This window comes from Ambystoma mexicanum, chromosome 1p (genome assembly GCF_040938575.1).
Source record: "Ambystoma mexicanum isolate Mex_15411 chromosome 1p, UKY_AmexF1_1, whole genome shotgun sequence".
Taxonomy (NCBI): domain Eukaryota; kingdom Metazoa; phylum Chordata; class Amphibia; order Caudata; family Ambystomatidae; genus Ambystoma; species Ambystoma mexicanum.
The window spans coordinates 50,255,667-50,273,472 of record NC_090921.1 but is presented as its reverse complement, the minus strand read 5'-3'; the positions used below and the strand labels follow the sequence as shown (position 1 = coordinate 50,273,472).

The 17,806-nt window shown below is 45.8% G+C and overlaps 1 protein-coding gene across 1 annotated transcript in view; it reads right to left on the bottom strand.

Moving 5' to 3' along the window:
* The window catches only part of LOC138579547 (microtubule-associated protein futsch-like), a 1,023,262-nt gene that overhangs the window by 264,533 nt on the left and 740,923 nt on the right, over window positions 1-17,806 (bottom strand). Inside the window, exon 15 of the mRNA XM_069650064.1 lies at window positions 10,593-10,694. Coding sequence (XP_069506165.1) covers window positions 10,593-10,694 — 102 coding nt within the window. The remainder of the gene's footprint in view (window positions 1-10,592; window positions 10,695-17,806) is intronic.

The window sequence follows — 17,806 nt, the reverse complement described above, 5'->3', positions numbered from 1 at the left end:
GCCAGATACTGGTTGAACAGCCAGGGAGAGAGATTAGATCCCTGGGGGACACCACAGGTGGAGAAAAAGATGTCGGAGAGGAAGGACCCCAGTTGGACCTGGGAGGGTCGATTTGAAAGGAAAGAGGTCAGCCACGCCAGAGCCTGACCAGTGATACCCAGGTTTTCCCGGAGACGGTTGAGCAGGATGGCATGGTTGACAGTGTCAAAGGCAGAGGAGAGATCGAGCAGAATGAGAACACACGGAGTGTTGGAATCGAGGTTCAGGAGCAGGTCTTCACGGATGTTCAGAAGAGCAGTTTCCGTGCTTCTGGCAGCACTGAAGCCAGATTGATGGTCATGAAGACTACCAACAGATTCAGCATGGAGGTTAAGCTGGGAGATGGCCAGTTTCTCCAGGAGCTTGCCCAGGAAGGGAGTGATGGAGATAGGGTGATAGTTAGCCGGGCAGGAGGGGTCGGAAGAGGGTTTCTTGAGAAGAGGGTGCACAAGGGAGTGCTTGAGGGGGGAAGGGAAGACTCCAGAGGCGAAGGAGTGGTTGCAAAAGTCAGCCAGGGCAGGAGCCAGGGAGTCGATGTGGTCCTTGATAGTTTTGGAGGAACAGGGGTGAACCTGTTTAGACGAGACTTTCATTGATCTGACTTGTCTGGAAACCTCGTCAGCAGAGAAGAGTGGAAAGGCAGAGAAAGAGGGAGGAGGGTTGACCGCAGAAGGGCCAGAGGAAGAGCCGGGTAGGGAGGGAGGGAGGTGAGAGGAGGAGAGCGAGGACAGGATGTCCTGAGTTTTAGAGATGAAGTGAGAGGCCAGTGTAGTGCAGACGGCCTGGGAGGGGACAGGAGAGGTAGAGACTGCAACAGGGTTGGCCAGCTCCTTGCAGATTTTAAAGAGTTCGGCGGAGTTGTTTGATGCCGCAGAGATGCGGGCTTGGATAAGGGCTCTCTTCTTGGTGAGAACGGAGAGCCGGTACTGCCTTTGAAGCAGGCGGCAGGCCAGTTTGTCAGAGGATGAACATGAAGCACGCCATTTCCTCTCAGCAACCCTGCACTTGCGTTTTAGGGTGACGAGATCCGAGTCATACCAGGAGTTACATTTGGCTTTGGGCTTCAGGCGGATTCTCATGACGGGGGCAAGGATATCAAGAGTAGCAGATATAGCAGAGTGGAGCATGGAGAGGGCTGTGTCAGGGTGGGAGTCAGCCGAAGGGGCAGGGGGGGAGAGAAGGTAGCAGCAAAAGCCTCAACTGACAAACGCTTCATGGGTCGGATGACCGAGAAGGTGGGTGGCAGTGAAGAGGGTGGCTTTGCCTGAGGGGTAGGGAGGGTGAGGTGGGAGGATAGGAGAAAGTGATCACTCCAGGAGAGAGGAGTGGAGAGAGGGACGGAGAGGGGAAGGTCAGAAGAGATCAGAGCATCAAGAGTGTGCCCAGCAGAGTGAGTAGGCCCAGACGGGAGAATAGAGAGTGAGAGAGAGTCACAGAGGTCACGAAAGAGACAAGTGGGGGGACTGGAGGCATCAAGGTGGATGTTGAAGTCGCCAAGAAGGAGGAGTTGAGTGGTTGAGGACAGGAGTGAGGAGGAGAGGTCGCCCACTCAGAGAGGAAGGAGGAAATTTGACCAGGTGGCCGATAGATAGTAGCCACGGTAAGGGAATGGCTAGGAGAGAGAGAGAGTCGGCAGACAAGACATTCAAAAGAGGAGTAGGTCTGAGTGGGAGTGGCAGGAATCCACTCAGGGAAGATAAGGGCAACACCACCCCCTGCACGGTTAGGCCTGGGCATGGAGAGGATCTTGTAACCGTCAGGTAGGAGTGTGTCAAAGCTGGTGGCAGAGCAGGCTGTGAACCAAGTCTCAGTGAGACAGAGGACGTTGAGGTCCAGTTCCTCAAGAAGGTGACAGATATCGGAGGAGTGCTTGATGGCAGAGCGAGTGTTTAGAGTGGCAATGTGGAGAAGGCTGCCATCCTTGAAGAACTTGCTGGGAGGGGTACAGATCAGAGGTACGCCCTGCGGAGGTATTGAGGAAGGAGGTGAAGAAGGAGCACGAGAGGGGGCAGGGAGGGAGGGTAGAGGCAAGGTAGCCAAGGATAGAGGAGGGGGGACAGCAGGAGAGGGGAGGAAGTTGATGAGGTGTGGGAAGCGTCTATCGAAGAGGTGAAGGTTGGCCTGGGGGCCTTGGACCAAGATGGTCCCATTAGCGTAGACATTAATGATGGCCTTAGAGGAGCGGAAGGGGGCCAATAGGACATCCCAACGGGTGCCACCATTAATGGGAGAGGAGGAGAAAGGAGAGAGCACAGAGACTATATGAAGGGTCCATAGGTTGGGCGAAGGCACGAAAAAGAGGATGTCAGTGAGAGTTTCCTTAGAGCAGGCATTAGTGTAGGTGTCAGCGATAGGGAGGCCTGGGTTGGAGACTAGGATGTCCTTTTTAAACTTTTTCCTACCAGATTTAGTGAGGAGAGCAGGATAGTCGATGGAGAAGCAGTTAGAGAAGATAGGTGAGACAGAGAGCACCATGGAGTAGGAGGGAGGGGGGGGACAGACGAAACGAGAGCACGCAGACAGGAAGTGAGCGGCAAGCACACGTTACCACAATTAGAGCAAACAAACAGTAAAGCGTATTAGGTACCGGGCCACCTAAGTTTGAGAATCCTGCGAGGGGAGAAAAAGCACCCTAGTATGCCACAGTTCAGAGCAAACAGTAAAGCGTATTAGGTACCGGGCCACCTAAATTTGAGAATCCTACGAGGGGAGAAAAAGCACCCTAGTATGCCACAGTTCAGAGCAAACAGTAATGCGTATTAGGTACCGGGCCACCTAAGTTTGAGAATCCTGCGAGGGGAGAAATAGCACCATAGTTTACCTCAACTGTGTGTACAGTGAGGCAAGGCCCCGTGTGCGGATGTAACCAGGAGTGGAGGGGTGGGCCGGGGAGCAGGAACAGGTGGAACTGGCGACTGGCGTCCCCTGCGGACACCTGCAGACACACAGGGAGTCGCACTATAGGAGTCGCCCTTGGCCTGGGGCCCTTAGCCACAGGGGCTGCCGGGCAGAGGGCTGCCCAGGAGGGGGGAGGTTATATGCAAAGGGAGAGGAAGAGGGGGTGTGTGGGCGGGCAGGGAGGCGGGGAGGGAGAGGAAGAACCAGGAAGTGGGAGGGGGAGCAGGAGCAGGCCCAAACAACGCGCTACGAGTGCGACTACAATTTAAACAAAAAATAAAATTTTACAACTCACGGAGGCCCAGGCAGGGCTTCCAAGGCCTGCAGTACCCCTCAGGCCACCGGCGACCGCTCTCCGCGCTCAGCTGGAGAAAAGAAGCGAGCGGGGGAACGGCCGTCGAGTAGGCCAGAGGGGAGGCAGGCAACAGCCAATCAGAGGGGGGGTGGGCGGGCAGGGAGGCGGGGAGGGAGAGGAAGAACCAGGAAGTGGGAGGGGGAGCAGGAGCAGGCCCAAACAACGCGCTAGGAGCGCGACTACAATTTAAACAAAAAATAAAATTTTACAACTCACGGAGGCCCAGGCAGGGCTTCCAAGGCCTGCAGTACCCCTCAGGCCACCGGCGACCGCTCTCCGCGCTCAGCTGGAGAAAAGAAGCGAGCGGGGGAACGGCCGTCGAGTAGGCCAGAGGGGAGGCAGGCAACAGCCAATCAGAGGGGGGGGTGGGCGGGCAGGGAGGCGGGGAGGGAGAGGAAGAACCAGGAAGTGGGAGGGGGAGCAGGAGCAGGCCCAAACAACGCGCTAGGAGCGCGACTACAATTTAAACAAAAAATACAATTTTACAACTCACGGAGGCCCAGGCAGGGCTTCCAAGGCCTGCAGTACCCCTCAGGCCACCGGCGACCGCTCTCCGCGCTCAGCTGGAGAAAAGAAGCGAGCGGGGGAACGGCCGTCGAGTAGGCCAGAGGGGAGGCAGGCAACAGCCAATCAGAGGGGGGGGTGGGCGGGCAGGGAGAGGAAGAACCAGGAAGTGGGAGGGGGAGCAGGAGCAGGCCCAAACAACGCGCTAGGAGCGCGACTACAATTTAAACAAAAAATAAAATTTTACAACTCACGGAGGCCCAGGCAGGGCTTCCAAGGACTGCAGTACCCCTCAGGCCACCGGCGACCGCTCTCCGCGCTCAGCTGGAGAAAAGAAGCGAGCGGGGGAACGGCCGTCTATTAGGCCAGAGGGGAGGCAGGCAACAGCCAATCAGAGGGGGGGGGGTGGGCGGGCAGGGAGGCGGGGAGGGAGAGGAAGAACCAGGAAGTGGGAGGGGGAGCAGGAGCAGGCCCAAACAACGCGCTAGCAGCGCGACTACAATTTAAACAAAAAATAAAATTTTACAACTCACGGAGGCCCAGGCAGGGCTTCCAAGGCCTGCAGTACCCCTCAGGCCACCGGCGACCGCTCTCGGCGCTCAGCTCGAGAAAAGAAGCGAGCGGGGGAACGGCTGTCGAGTAGGCCAGAGGGGAGGCAGGCAACAGCCAATCAGAGGGGGGGGTGGGCGGGCAGGGGGAGGAAGAACCAGGAAGTGGGAGGGGGAGCAGGCCCAAACAACGCGCTAGGAGCGCGACTACAATTTAAACAAAAAATAAAATTTTACAACTCACGGAGGCCCAGGCAGGGCTTCCAAGGCCTGCAGTACCCCTCAGGCCACCGGCGACCGCTCTCCGCGCTCAGCTGGAGAAAAGAAGCGAGCGGGGGAACGGCCGTCGAGTAGGCCAGAGGGGAGGCAGGCAACAGCCAATCAGAGGGGTGGTGGGCGTTCAGGGAGGCGGGGAGGGAGAGGAAGAACCAGGAAGTGGGAGGGGGAGCAGGAGCAGGCCCAAACAACGCGCTAGGAGCGCAACTACAATTTAAACAAAAAATAAAATTTTACAACTCACGGAGGCCCAGGCAGGGCTTCCAAGGCCTGCAGTACCCCTCAGGCCACCGGCGACCGCTCTCCGCGCTCAGCTGGAGAAAAAGAGATGACATGGGCTGGCAGCGCTGCTTCAGTTGGTGAAAGGACTCTCATAGTTCTATTGGTAAGGAAGGACTGTATCCAATGTATGGCATTAGAGAATTGAGCTGCCGAGGTGAAGGGATTGCATAATATGTTATGGTTGACCAAATCGAAGGCCGCTGATAAGTGGAGCAGGAGGAAGAGTGCTATTTTACTGTTGCCTTTGATCTCGTGCGTTTGTATTTTTATATCCCGCAGGGCTATCTCAGTGCCATGTTCTGGTTGGATGCCTGATTGGTGGAGGCCTAAGATGTTGTTGTTTTCTAGATGATTTTGAATTTGCAGGTAAGCTGCTCGATCTAGTATTTTGAGGAGAAAAGGAACTGCTGTTATGGGACGGTAGGTAGTGGGTATGGGAGGGTCGAAGGTAGCTTACTTTGAGGTTGGTAGGGACATAGTTAGTTTCAAAGGAGGCATTGATTAATGTTGTGATAAAGGGGATGAATTTGGACTCGCACTCTTTAATGAAAGATGCCGGGCATATGTCGCCTTGGCATCTAGAAGGTTGGAGGCTTGTGATCCTTTTCCACACTTCCATTGTTGTGACAGGGGCAAAGTCAAATTAGGTGATAGGGTTCTGTGCTGAGTATATAGGGATCTGCACGGGTTGATTGGGAGAGAGGTACAACTTGTTTTGTTCGATTTTTGATTGGAGCAGGGCAATTTTGTCTAGAAGAGCTTTTTGTATTTCTGTGCACCAGGCAGTGTCTTTGAGGCATGATTCTTGGGGAGGCACTGGTGACTCACGCTCGCGCAGGATAGTGACTAATTCTTTGGTGCCACATTTGGCTTTGGTGATTCTATCATTGTAAGTGGAGCTTTTAGTTAGTAGGAAAGCCTTTTTGTAGCTTTTCGAGGCTATGGTAAAGATATCTTTGTTCAGATCGGCGGGTGGATTTTTTCCAATTAGTTTCAGCTATTCTCTTAGAACTGCCTAGAATTTTGAGATTGGGGATGTACCAGGAGTTAAGGTGCGCTTAGGGTTTGGCTTTATGCACCCTTAGTGGTGTACTTTGTCAAAGGCAGCTAGGCAGGTTTGGATGTAGAGCTCCACCATTGTGGATGGGTTGGTGCCAGTGTAATTCTGGCATTCTGTGATGGGAAGCATCAGTGGTAGCAGTTTTTCTAGCGTTATGTTGCGAGCGTTTCTGGATAGGGCAGCTGGGGCTCTGGCAGCAGGTACATCCAAAGTCTTGCTTTTAGGTATAGTGAATTATATGTGGTGGTCAGACCAGTGACAAGGTGCGTTGGAATGGATCTTAATATTACAGTTATGAACTGGCAGCCAATCAAGTGTTTGGTCTTTGGTATTGGTGGCATTAGTAATTCTGTATGTGAAGCCTAACACTTCCATTTTATTGGTGAGGGGCGGGGCATTGTCGTCATTCAGATCATTGAGGCCCAGGTTTTGGATGGTCATCCATCAGAATAATTTGCAAGGGTGGCTTTGTGTTCATTGAGAGGAGTTGGGCCACATCTTCTTCGAAGGAGAGGACTGCGCCAGGGGTTCTGTATATGATGTGGAGATAAGATATAACATTTGGAATTGTGAGAACCCTGAAGGTGTCTTACCCACTAGTCCCATGGATCTGTCATCCAGGTGGCCAGGACACAGCCATCGCTTTTGGATCCAGTTCCTGGGGGTGGACCAGTGTGTGAGGATCATCTGGGTGCGGGGTCTTGGGGTGTGGAAATGGGACACCATATGGTGAGATGCAGAATCCCTCCCCATGTAAGACCTTTACGCCATCCTACCAGGTACGATACATGGGAACTCTACCCCCCCGCCCTTTCCCTTCACAAACATTTACACATGTACAGCCCGCTCTTGGAGAAAACAGACTCACACCCGAGCAGTATATCTGACATGTCTCGCTACTATGGTTAGGTGAAGTCAGGCAATTACAGACAATCACTCACACCTGACTTCTATTAAACATCTCCACACAGATAAAAGGCAGAGCACAAGAGCACACTCTGAGTGAGGGAAAGCACACAAAGGAACAGCAGATTCGAGTCGGCAGCTGAACGAGGGGAGAAAGACGGCAAACCAAGAAGGGTTGGCAAGGATGGAAATACCCTTGACCTTTTTGGCAAGAAACAGTTATTTTCAAGAAACTTTCGAGTCAGGAAGCTTAAGACCTGGAAACAAAATGAAAGAATCCTGCATTGTGTGTACGAGATACCAGAGGCACTCCCATGGCACCGACCAAGGTGGGGATTGTCCTGAGCTTCCAGAACAAAGAAGTGCCAAAGAGATCAACACAGCCGGTTAGTTGGGGAGACCGATGCAAGACCGGTCGGTGTTGAGTTCAAGGTTGCAAGCAGCAACATTTTATAACGAGTGCTGGAACAAACATTGTTGAATGTGTGTGCTGAAAGACACAAGTAAAGCTAAACTGCTGATGAATGTTTGATCTTGGGAAGGAAAGATAAAATACCGTTGACAGAGTGGTCCGGCACCGTGAATGGGCTCAATCGAATGTCTCTGTAAGGTGCCCCTCCAAGAATTGGCAGAAACAAAAGTAGAAGATTGATCAAAACATTGTGTGAAGTGAATCAAAGTGATTATGTGATGGTTTATGCAAAACCCATTGCACATTTGAAAGTCTTTAATTTTGACATCAAGAGGAAACCGTAGAAGGTGAGATTACATGGTTCAAGCCCGAACGAGGTAGACCAAATGTGAATATTGTGCTAAGGGATCCGAGCCTGAACAAGGGAGATCCATGATCCGAGCCCAAACGAGGGAGACTAAGAGTAAACATTGTGGTAAAAAGGGGGTCCAAGCCTGAAGGAGGGAGATCCATGATGAACATTGGAAGCAGGCACTTGTGCATGTGAAGATCCTGATAAAAATCTAACTTTGATATTTATTTTTTATGACAGACCCTCTGCAGTAAGAGGCTGTTATTGGAAAAGAGGCTTTGGCACAAGGTCCTGATACCTTTTCTTTGAGCTGTATCCTCATGACAGAGAAGCCAGAGTGTGTGCGAAGCTCGAACGTGCCGCCTTGCCCCATGCAGAAAATGTGGGTAAGGGAAGCAAACTGCTCAACCGTCCCGATATATTATTTCATGAACACTTTTCTTTGTGCATACACAATTGTCCCACACACTTTTGTATTCAGAAGTAAGAATTGGCAATAGGTTTGTTAGTATAGGCCCTTTAATTTGACAGAGACTCGACTAGGACTGCGTAATTATTATTTGATGGTCGTAGCTTGCTCCCATTCTTAGATTTAGGTTATATAGGAATTCAACCAACCCACTGAAGTTCAATAAACACCCTTGAACTTTGATCACTTGTGTCCGTCTTCACTGTTTGATACCATGCCTTCCTTACAGAGTCCAAGTATGGTGGTCTGGTCACCTTTGTATTGCTGGCACGAGATACAATTGTTTGTCTTCCAAAAGTGTCTTTATTTTTATTAAATATCCAAATCATATGTCTAGGGATCTGCCATTAGGTGAAAAGAATAACACCTACTGCACACTGAAATAAAAATGGAGGCCTAACATTTGTATTCAACCTTCATGGATAATCTAGGATTTCTTGTGATCCCGCTGCACTAGAAGATGCCTCCAAAATTAATTGATATTCCTGCATGTAGATATTATTATCATACTCTCTATATAAAGAAGACGCTACTCTGGTGTTTGGCTGTTTCTATACTTCTCTCTAATGCCCCCTTCTCTTCTCTTCTCTTCTCTTCTCTTCTCTTCTCTTCTCTTCTCTTCTCTTCTCTTCTCTTCTCTTCTCTTCTCTTCTCTTCTCATCCCAGGAACCATTAAGTTGCATATTTCTCCACTATCTTGATGAGAGTTACTTTTTACACCGCCTCAATATGTCCTCCCCATTTACTATTTCCATATGTTTTTCTTTACAAACAATACAATGTTTTTTTCTATCTGCATGACAGACAAGCGCTAGCATTTATCAATTTTTGTCTTCCCTGAGATATGTCTGCGTGAAGTATTTTTCAAGGCAATTAGCTTCACAATATCCGCATGAGCTATCAGACATTCTGGTTCAGTTTTAGTTGGTGTGGGCAGAGATGCCACTAACATATAACGAAACAATGGCATCTCCGTCAACACTGACATTGTATCCGAGCTGTGCATTCTTTATGGTTCCTCTCAAGATGTATCTTCCCCCACCAAAATAGTTTTCTTTTTGTTTGAAATAATACAATGTAATGTACATTGAATGAGATGATCTGTATCATTACTTTACGTACTTCACTTAAAAAAAAATCTCTCTTGATTGACATACATACACAAGTCTGAACTAGTATGACTATTAACATATGAGAAACTTGAACGCCAGTTCTTTTTTAAAGCGTCCATTTCAACATGTTAACTATCTTTTGGCCACTTCTCTAGTGGTGATGTCCCTCTTTGATTACTCTTTAGGGCAGCCATTGCAGTTGCAGAATTGTCTAGCATTCATCAATAATGGCAGTGGCCTCATCACGCTACACTGAATCCTGCACCCTTGATTTAAGATCACACCAGATAAGGAGAGCATTCTTAGAGAATCTTGTGTGTATTTATGGGATTTAGAAGACACAGATTTACCTGGGAAGGGACACACCCAGGAGGGGAACAAGTCAAAGGCAGAGGACATGTATCAAATTGGGAAATCATATCTTTTTATTTGTTTTCATTGCTAAAAACAATTGATGTAATCGGTCCTGATTGACGCTTGCGCTGAGATAGTATAACCACCAGTGTAACTCTTACCGAGAAGGAAAACAGAGTTGCATGGCAGTTTCGGATAGTAGAGCATGCTTAAGGATGTGCTACGTGAGGATTTCTAGTTAATTTCTGTCCTAGATTGTGAGATGCTCTTACTCTCCCTGATAAAAAAGATGTCACTTTAGGTAGACTGGGCTTAACAGGGTGTCAAATCACAGCGACATTCTAGTAACAGAGTACTAAATGCTCTACGGAGGCCAGGAGGTGATGATAGTGTTCTGAGATAGTAGTTTGGACCCAGGCTGCTACATGCGCTCCTGTGTCAGAGTTTGGGTTACCACAATCCTGCAATGCTCATGGTCGCTTGAATGCAGAGAGCGAAAGGGTGCTTCCATTAAACTGTGATTTACTGAATGGCGCCTGTGGTATTGGTGTCATTGTTGCTGGCCACTAGGCATGGGTTCCATATGCAAATCTTCTGCAGTGTCTCCCGTGTTGTGGTCCGCTGTGACAGTATGTGACTCTGAGCAGCATCGTTCATTTCAGAAGGAGCTCTCTCCTTAAACAGGCACTAAGGCAGAATCTGGGTTCAGAGCTCAGCAGGATCTGTTCTTACTCTATCCCCCCAGTAAGGACTTTAGCAATACCCATTCTGTTCGGCTCCAGACAGACTCGTAATGAGGGCCACTGTCTCAAACCCCCAGTATTTATCAGGGGATTGAGGTGTGTCTCTTTCGTCTATTCCAAAGCCATGTTCCTGGACATCCAGCACCAAGCGAATCTCATTCAAGCCTTTCTGGCGAGCGAAGGAGCACTTTCTCAGAAACAGGACTTCTAATTTGGCCAATTAAAGCCTGACTAAAAAGTGCAACAATGTATGTGATAATGATTTGATTATGGCCAGCTTACCGGAGGTAGGTCTGCGAGCTTTGCATCCTCCCACGCATACTTTAATGGGAAACATATTGTGGCTGTTGCGCTGTTGTCCCCGGGTTTGCCCAGTGTATCTTCCTGTAAGCAAATAACCCAAACATTGTCATCACAATGTATTGTAAATAAATAACAAACATAAATAGATAGTGATAAAAAAATATTTACATCTATTTCATGGCCTCACCCCTAATTTCCTCAAGCCAAACTCACTGATAACGCATATTCATAAATTTAACAAAATTAACATAAACATTATTGTATCTACCCTTCCCAGCTAGTGGCTTCCATAAATGTCTAGTTCTTTAAAAAGAGGAAGTTTCAAACACACACAACACATGTGATAATGACACCAGATGTGCTGCACATATTTTATGCATGATTTTAAGCTGCCACACAGGCTACGAAAGGAGCAATTTCATACAGAAATTGCATAAGCCCTTTGCAAGATTCCCTAGCCATCAGATCTTGACATAAAGCTGAGGCAAGAGAGACAGGACAGGGGCATTTATCTCCTGAACTGAAGAGATGGCCATGGCTTGTAAGTAATATGTGTAGCGTGTGAGGGGTCAGCAACGCCAGGTGGACAACTATTTGAGGTTTGTTCAACATATGCCATTTTATGAAAGTATACATGATATTAAATGCCTCACTATGCCTACTGTGCTGAGGGGTTCCCTGCCTAACCAAAACTTACGGGAAACACTCCAACACAGGATGTCTGGTCCTCCCACTAAACATTAGATACAAAGAAAACGTATATGGCAATTCAAAATAACATCAACAGCTTTCGCACGTTCTTGATAGTCTCTCAATACCCAATGTGCACTCCCTTTCCCTAGATTTAGAGTGAATTCTATTCCAAAAGTCAACAAGAGAAGGAAATCCTTGTAGACATAATAGTTTGGTAACCACAGTTCCAACAATAGCAATTATTTTCCCCTTGAAGAAATATGAACTTTACACCTTCTTAGAACAGCACAAATGGTGTTCCCAGCCACAATGCTGTTCCACCACTTCCAGTAATACAAGGAGTTTTGCCACAGTTCAAAAGAATAGCCACTTCTACAACATTCAGTGAAACACAGTTCTTAGTTAACAGTTAATGGCACTCATTACGAGTCTGCCCGTAACCGGCCGGTGCTATGGGCAAGTTCCAGCAGACCCGCCTTGCCGCTTCTGCCCCCATGATATCCCTTTAATACCGGGATATTACAGTTGGTGGAGGAATGGTAAGTTCCCATTCCCGTGGACTCCTATAGGACTCTGGTACTGGTGCTTCAGTGAACAATCTGCCAGTAGGGGCCAGAACTACCGGCAGACCAGTACTGCTTGTAGTTCACAGACCCTAGTGCCAGACTTGTAGTTTGCCAGTCCGTAAAAAGGTTCAGATAACCGTTGTTACCAGAAATATTTCCGGACTGGCACATTTGTAATGAGGGCCATGGCATTAATCACAAGATTAGGCTTCACAATATGTATAATAGTCAGTGCTGCTGCTTCCACTTCAACAACTGTACTTCTACTCAAGTGTACCATGAGAACCGCTCCCCTTGTCTAAGAGAACTTCACTTCATTTAGGATTCTGTATTGTTGCATCAACAGACACTTAGGAAATCCATCACAGCGCCATTACTTTGTTATTCAAAGACAATGGTTTCGAGTTTAGACAAGATTTAGATTCAGGCACTTCAACACCCTCCACCAGGCAAGGCACTCTTCCTCTGAATATCTCCTCAAAAGGGGCAGCCTCTGCGCCTCTCGTGCAGGTTTCAACTTCAAGTAGTATTAATGAGCAGCAAGTTTCCGTTTTCCAACTTCAATTTCATTTATCTGCCAACTGTGTGCCAAACACAATTTGCCCAGAAGCCTTGATGCTCTCCAGTACATGACTGCACACTTGTATCTTAAGCAACGCTAAACCTTCGGCAGACTCACAGTCTTAGTTTAGGTGTTCTCTTGCTTTAAGAAAAGCTGATGGCAGACTTGATGGGGGGAATACTCTTACAATGCTTGCTCTCTCTCTTTCTATCTCTTCAACAGTGGATACAAAGTTTAAATGCTTAATTCTTAATCAGGCCTTTACATGTTGATGTGAATCAAGATGTAAACTTTCACTCTTTCTTTGCCAAGTGTATTTATGCACATGCAACCACTTCTTCATATAGTTGCATCTTCAAAGTGTTCAGCAATGACTTTCAGTCACGTTTGCTCTTCACGCGAGTGAAAGTTTGGTTTACAAGTTCAGTCTTTCCTTAGAAAGTGAAATAACGCAAACGCAACCACTTCTTCATGTAGTTTCAACTTCAAAGTGTTCGACAATGGCTTTCGGTAGCATTAGCTCTTCACGCGTGTGAAGCAAAGGGATGTGAGTGCTACTTTTTCCATTATTTCATTGTCAAAGATTTAACAATCAACTTCAGATAACCCACTTCTATATGCGAGTGAAGACAGGACTGGATATTTTTACCAGCAGTAACTCACCGGCTTCTGAAATACTTCTGTGCGTTGCACAGCTTCCATGACTCACGACTTTAGGTACCACTTCTACTACTTCTGGCTTCTCAGAGACACAAGCCCTTCTCTGTTGAAGGTGTCTCCAGTCCGGCCACTCAAAAAAGGAGCCCCTTTCGCTCCAAAGACCCATGGCTTAACTGAAGCTCCTCACCTCAGTCTCTGATACACCTTGGGCACAGCAATCTTCACAATAAGGCTCATATGGGGAAAGACAGCCTTCCTGCATGTCTTCCACTGCGCAGCCTCTGCAGCTCAGAGTTTGTGGGAACAGGACCCTCTCTAAACAAGCAGGTGAAATATGCTGTCTCATCGTTCCGGCATTGCTTTGGTACTCCCACTGTTGCACACATTTCCAACACTGCTTCATTTTCTTTCTGTCTCTGCTGCTATGACCTGCACTCCAGTCATAGTTCCAGCTCCTCCTCATTGCCTGCACATGAGGGTGCCTGTTATGCCTCCCAGGTTCCTTCAGGTATGGGCCGTTTGGCTTAATTGCCTGACTACTGCTACAACATGCGTCCTCAGTCCGTTTCCTCGTCCCAGTACTCATGGGATTATGGTATTCGTAGTCCCCCACAAAGAAAGTTAGTTATTTAAACTTCTGCTGTTTGGAAAACAGCTATGAAAAGTGAGGGGTCATAGGGAAAGTTGTCCAGGGGGCTTCCCAGTCTTCCCGGCCAGATTCCACCCCCCAGGTGATCCTCCCGCAGTACAGCACCCCCAGGGTCTGGATCAGGAAGCTTCTGCCTTTCCCTGGCCACATGAGAAGGGTCACAGGCTATGTTACTGGGAGCAATCATGACTGATTCATCACAACCTACACAACTACACATTAGGTTTTTGACATTACTGCCTATCCCCTATAAGGTCTCATAATTCTGGACAGGCCTTTGACAATCACTGATCATTTGATCTCGGAACAGTAAAAAAAAGAAAGTAGGCAATCTGGCATTAAAGTTACTAACCTATAGCAAAATATGTCAGGTTTAAGTAGCACAATACTAACAGTCAAGCCCTAATCCAACCAACCACCTGGATAGGGCCACAGTTTGAAAGTGTCAGGTTCCATAGTAAATAGGTGGTAATTAAATAATTATTATCCTTATGTTCTTTGTTTATTTCATTGTTAGGTTTAAAAACTAAATATAGTCCTTTCACTGTTAAAATGGTTGGGCCTTAACTTCCATATTCAGAGTACTGCAGATACCCCAAGCCAAGATGGAGGGCAGAGGCAGGAGTTCTGATTGGGTGGCAGGTTGACAATGGTGTGACTCACAACATTCTAAACTGCCTTTCATTAGTTTAGTTTTCTGAGCTGCTCATGTTTCTGTTTATCTCCTATGTTTTGGGCCTTGGAAAACTCATAAGAAAATATCTTCAAGACTAAAAGAAAAAGAAACAACTCATTCAAGTTACATCTACTCTAAAGAAATTAATTTTCCCTGTGGAAGAAAACGCTGTGAGGTCTTCTAAAGCAAAAAATAAGCAAAGTACTTTTTATGTAATTAATCTAATTGAACTGCCAAAGTTAGCCTTATCTTCTGTTATTTTCTCCTCTAAAGTGCAAGGATTAAAGCTTTGTCTTTTTTTTAACATTGACATTGGAAAACCAGGGGAGCTCTAGTCAAAAGTTGATTGCGTGCGCGCGCACAAGAAACTGTTTATTAAACACTGCACTTACCTTGTCAGATCGCATTCTGGATGACGAAAAAAGGTGAACTCATTCTTGTTTAAAGAAAACAAGGTAAGCCTGCATGTTTAATTCATTAAAAGACGTTGTGTTGTGAAGCCAGTGTTTTTACATGGCAAACTCATTCATCAGAGATTAAGTCATGAAAACATGATATTTAAAGGCTATTAAAGTTAATGACTGCACAGGCAACCTTGTTTTTTAACAGCAGCACAAAGAAGGATATTTATTTTTGAGCCAAGGTATTTTTAACAAAGAGGAAAATATATAAGACTTGTTTACCATATTATATGAGGAATCTTCCAAATGCATCTGTTTACATGCAAAAACGTTTTTTGAGGAATAACTTTACTTTAAAACTGCACTCAATATTAAATGGTATTTCCTTTGGTTGTTGAACTATTTACATAAAGAGAGGAAAATTAAATGGAATTAACTGATTAAGGAAATAGTATCATTTTAAGGAAAACAAAAGATTATTTCTGTGTTTTCAACTATTTTTTCAAGTGTGCTTCATTCAAAAGACTCATCTTCTTGAGACATTCTGGAGTTTGTGTTCACAGTTTTAGTGACATTTTTTGGAAACACATTTTCTTTTCTTCAAGTTCATTTATTTCCACAAGGAACCTCCATCAGTTTAGTCACTTGAAATGACATTCAGTTCATTGGTTTTCAGCAGCACAGTTATGAAACATGACCACCAAAGTTTGCTTTTAGGGTAAAAGAGTTGGAGTTATTTCAAAACTAAAAAAAAATATATAGAAATAATTATCATCCTCTGGGCTCTTTGCAGAGGGTATTCAGGTAGGATTGTTGATATTCATAAAATAATAGTTGTTTAGTTTTGTAATATTATTTAATGCTTAACAATTTTCATTCATGCAGAGACCGGATGAAGATAGAAGATCCAGTGTCTGATTTGTTATTTTATCCACTTTTCCCCCTTCCCCCCAAGGGTGTCTAGTACTCAGCTGTTCAGTTTAGTTGTGAGCTAGACATCTTAGTGGGATCATGGGACTCAGCAGCTCCTGCGTTGGATGTGGATATTACCAGCCTGACAGAATGAAAGGCCCAAGTAGTTAACTTCGCCTGAGCTGCTGAGACCACTTCCCAGAATAATTATGGAAGCCTTGGGGGATATGATTAAGGAGTTGAAGGAAGAATTAAGGGTTTCTATAAATGAGAATGTCCTTTTAAATAAAAAGATTGAGGAGTTAAATATTAAGGTTACACATATTCAGGAAATGTCAGAAGAAAGGTTGGTAGGTAGGAGAGAAGAACAGATTTTGGAACCTCCAGTTCTGGAAAGGGAAGGTTCTAGACAGAGAGGAGATTCTGGTTTAGGAGCAATTGGAGGTTTAAAGTCTTTAATTTTACCGGTGCCTCTGGCACCACCTGAACGTTTTTCTGGTGAGGCTAAAAGATTTCAAACATTTTTCACTCAATGTGAATTACATTTTTTAAGTAGGCCGGAAGTGTTTTCTTCTGATATGTCAAAGATAACATTTATGATATCTTATCATTCAGGGGAGGCTGCTAGTTGAGCAGGAGTGTTGGTTAAACAAAAAGATTTAGCTTTGTATGATTTTAAGTTATTTAAGGAGGAGTTCAGTAAGTTATTTGATAAACGTCAGGAATCCTTACAAGTTGATGGTGAGCTGCTTGAGTTAAAACAGGGGAATCGAGAGTTAGTCAGTTATATTACCCAATTTAAGACTCTAGTTGTTGAAAGTAACTGGCCAGAAGAGAAGAGAGCATCCCTTTTTTACAGAGGTTTAAGGGATGAATTGAAAGACGCCTTGTCTGGGGTGGTAAATAGACCAACTTCTTGTGACGCCTTGATGGATTTAGTTGTACAGTTAGATTTGTGCCTCTATGAAAGAAGATTGGAGCGTAGGAGGGGAGACAATAAACAAGAGAATAAATCTAATCCTAGATTTGATAGACCTAGGCAGGAGTTTGTAAATAGAGATTTTAGGTCAAAAAATTCAGAAAGTTCAGGAAGAATTAGAGGACCTCTTTCTAAGGAGGAAAGAGATAGGCGAAGAAATAATAATCTCTGTCTTTATTGCTGAAGGAGTGGACATTTTCTTGGGAACTGCCCTTACACTCCAAAGAAAGTACAAAATCCTGACAGCAAGAATCATCAAGTAGCCAATACTATTCAGGCGGCAGTTCCTCACATAACAATTAATGTATCCTTGATTTTTGAAAAGAAATTGGTGGGTAGTGGTCCTGTGATTATTGATTCAGGAGCAACTGGGAATTTTATGGATTGGGGAGTAGCAAAGAGTTTAGGTATTCCCTTAGTGAAGAAGGTTTTATCTGAGCAGGTTAGTACAGTGGATGGATCAGAATTAACTTCAGGACCAATCACACATGAAACTTCTCCCTTACTAATGATTATGGCAGGGAACCATGGAGAGGAGTTGATTTTTGAGATTATCGATGCTCCACAATTGAAGATTATTTTAGGCATGCCCTGGCTTACACATCATAATCCTTTGATTGATTGGGGCAGAAGGGTGATTGAATTAAATTCCAATTTTTGTAAGGAACATTGTTTTGAAAGTAAATCCCTTGAAGATACTCAGATTGATGATGTTAAGGGTGCAATGTTCTTAGGAGAGGTTGGAGCTCTTTTTCACTCTCATACTATTGGAGCTCTTATGGGAGAGTTACCTGATTGCTACAAAGAATTCAGTGATGTCTTTGATGAGGTAGTGGCAGGTGGTCTTCCTCCTCATAGACCATTTGATTGTAAGATAAAACTTGAACCAGGAGCCACTTTACCTTGTAGCAGGGTTTATGCACTTACAGAAAAGGAAAACGATTACCTTAAGGAGTATTTAACTGAAAATTTAGCAAAGGGTTTCATTAGGCATTCCAAGTCCCCGGTGGCATGTCCTTTATTTTTTGTGCCTAAAAAAGAGGGAACATTGAGGACTTGTATTGATTATAGAGCTCTAAATAAGGTAACCATCAA